General features: G+C 42.1%; 1 protein-coding gene across 5 annotated transcripts in view; it reads left to right on the forward strand.

Moving 5' to 3' along the window:
* prkcz (protein kinase C, zeta) overlaps positions 1–2,255 on the forward strand; it is a 101,027-nt gene that overhangs the window by 66,230 nt on the left and 32,542 nt on the right. For all 5 annotated transcript variants that reach the window (XM_014020317.1, XM_014020318.1, XM_014020320.1 and 2 more), the window contains one exon: positions 961–1,047. In XM_014020317.1, the coding sequence (XP_013875771.1) occupies positions 961–1,047 (87 nt within the window). The remainder of the gene's footprint in view (positions 1–960; positions 1,048–2,255) is intronic.

The following is a 2,255-nucleotide window of genomic DNA, read 5'->3' on the forward strand; positions in this document are numbered from 1 at the left end:
GGTGTGGATGGGTTAAATGCAGAGCACAAATTTCGTCATTGTGTGGAAACATACACTGATGACATATAAAGCACCTTTAAATAAGAGTTTTAGCTCCGCTAATGCTAATCCACTAAATATGAATCTCAGCTCCGCTAACGCTAATCCACTAAATAAGAGTTTTAGCTCCGCTAATGCTAATCCACTAAATATGAATCTCAGCTCCGCTAACGCTAATCCACTAAATAAGAATTGTAGCTCCGCTAACGCTAATCCATTAAATAAGAGTTTTAGCTCCGCTAACACTAATTCACTAAATAAGAGTTTTAGCTCTGCTAATGCTAATCCACTAAATATGAATCTTAGCTCCGCTAACGCTAATCCACTAAATATGAATCTTAGCTCCGCTAACGCTAATCCACTAAATATGAATCTTAGCTCCGCTAACGCTAATCCACTAAATAAGAATCTTAGCTCTGCTAACCTTAAATTTGCAGAATCAAATTTAGCGGGAGCTAATCAGTATGCTAATGGTTTCCAAAGCTAACAAAAAAGGTCTAATTCGCTAAATGATAAGCTAGTTTTGCTATTAGCAGATTAGCAAAACTGTGCCCACCACTGAAAATCACCGACAAATTTCACCAGAACACAAACAGCTTCTAAAGTTAATAAATTAATTCTTAATAATAGTAATTATAAGTTAAATTTGTTTAACATGAAGCTACTTTTATCGACAGTATTAATGTTCTTTTTATCTGTTTATCTGTGTTAGTAAAATATCTCATGAACCACCACATGGATTTCATTAAAACATCCAGGAAACATTAATTAAATGTAGAAAAACAACTCAACGTTAAATAAAGACGACTCTGTTCAGAGGGAACAGGAAAGGCTTCAGTTTAGTCAGTTTTGTAGAAAAGGAGCTAAACTTCTCCATGTCTGTGATTTCTGCGAGTCATTCTTCCCTCCCGTGTCTTTCAGGTTATTTCTGGTGATCGAGTACGTGAATGGCGGAGACCTGATGTTCCACATGCAGCGGCAGAGGAAGCTCCCGGAGGAACACGCCAGGTAAACATCCAGATGTTCAGCATCTGCTTCCATCACGCTCCCAGCCCGCTGCTTTAACGATGCTGCATTTCCACATGTTACAACGTGTTTAATTCTGTTTTCCACATTAAAAAGTCATCAGTGCAGGTGCCGCGTGTTCTAACCAAACTGAACCGACTGAACTTCTGTTGGTTTTATAAAGGATTTTGTGCAGCAGCTTCGATCGAAGCAGTTTTTTTAAATTATTTTTTAACAAACAGATGCTTTAACATCTTTTTTATGGATGTAGCACCGCTGCCAACTTAACACTTCTTTGTTTTGTTTTAACATCTCTGGGAAATATAATGAGCACCCATAATTCATTGTGCCTTTGCGCTAGCGGGGCTCTCCAACCGCGGCTCTGATAAATGCCAGATCAAAGGCTCGGTAATTTAGAGGGGCACCGTCGGAGCCCCAATCGGCCCGAACAATCTGGATCCTGGAGACCGTGGCTCCTGACATGCAAATCAGCATGTTAATCACTCATAATGATTGTRCATATTCATGAGGAGAAAAGAGAAAGGCACCCACCACATGGGGAGGGGGGAGGCGGGCCAGTGGGCGACGGATGGCGATGCTGATGGGATTTGTCTGACGGCGGCGGTGGAACGACCTGTCGAACGGCGGAGATGCGGGGGAGCGACGTGGGATTTGTGATTCTTCAAACGTTGCTCAGCCAGACAGAACGAGGCTCAGAAAACACAACCTACACGAGGAGAGAGAACACAACCACTGACTCACCGCACAAACGCAGCGACTTCTTCTCACCGCCGTGGTTTAAAGGGCAGAGAGAGGCTGAGTCACAGAGCCGGACTGCAGGACTCCAAATCATCACATCAAGAGTCGGGCTTCGAGGAAACATCTACTGAGTCCCGGAACCATCTCAGATCCGGTCCGTACTGTCCCCCCCCTGCCCCCACCCTGCAGGATGGAGCTTTAAATAAACATCAGCCTGTGGGGGTGATGGGAATGACTCTCAGCTACTACCACTCCATGCTGTAGCTCAGGGTCTGTAAATCAGACTGACTTACAGAGATTTTTGTGTTTGTAAGGTGGATGATCTGTGGCGGCCATCTTGAATGTTAAACGTTTGATTTCAATTGGATAAATTAAATAGAAACTTAAAAGTATTAAAAGGTAGTAATGAACTGTTAAATATTTATAAATATTATAATTTTTTATCATTAGAA

This window comes from Austrofundulus limnaeus, unplaced genomic scaffold (assembly GCF_001266775.1).
Source record: "Austrofundulus limnaeus strain Quisiro unplaced genomic scaffold, Austrofundulus_limnaeus-1.0 Scaffold248, whole genome shotgun sequence".
NCBI lineage: Eukaryota > Metazoa > Chordata > Actinopteri > Cyprinodontiformes > Rivulidae > Austrofundulus > Austrofundulus limnaeus.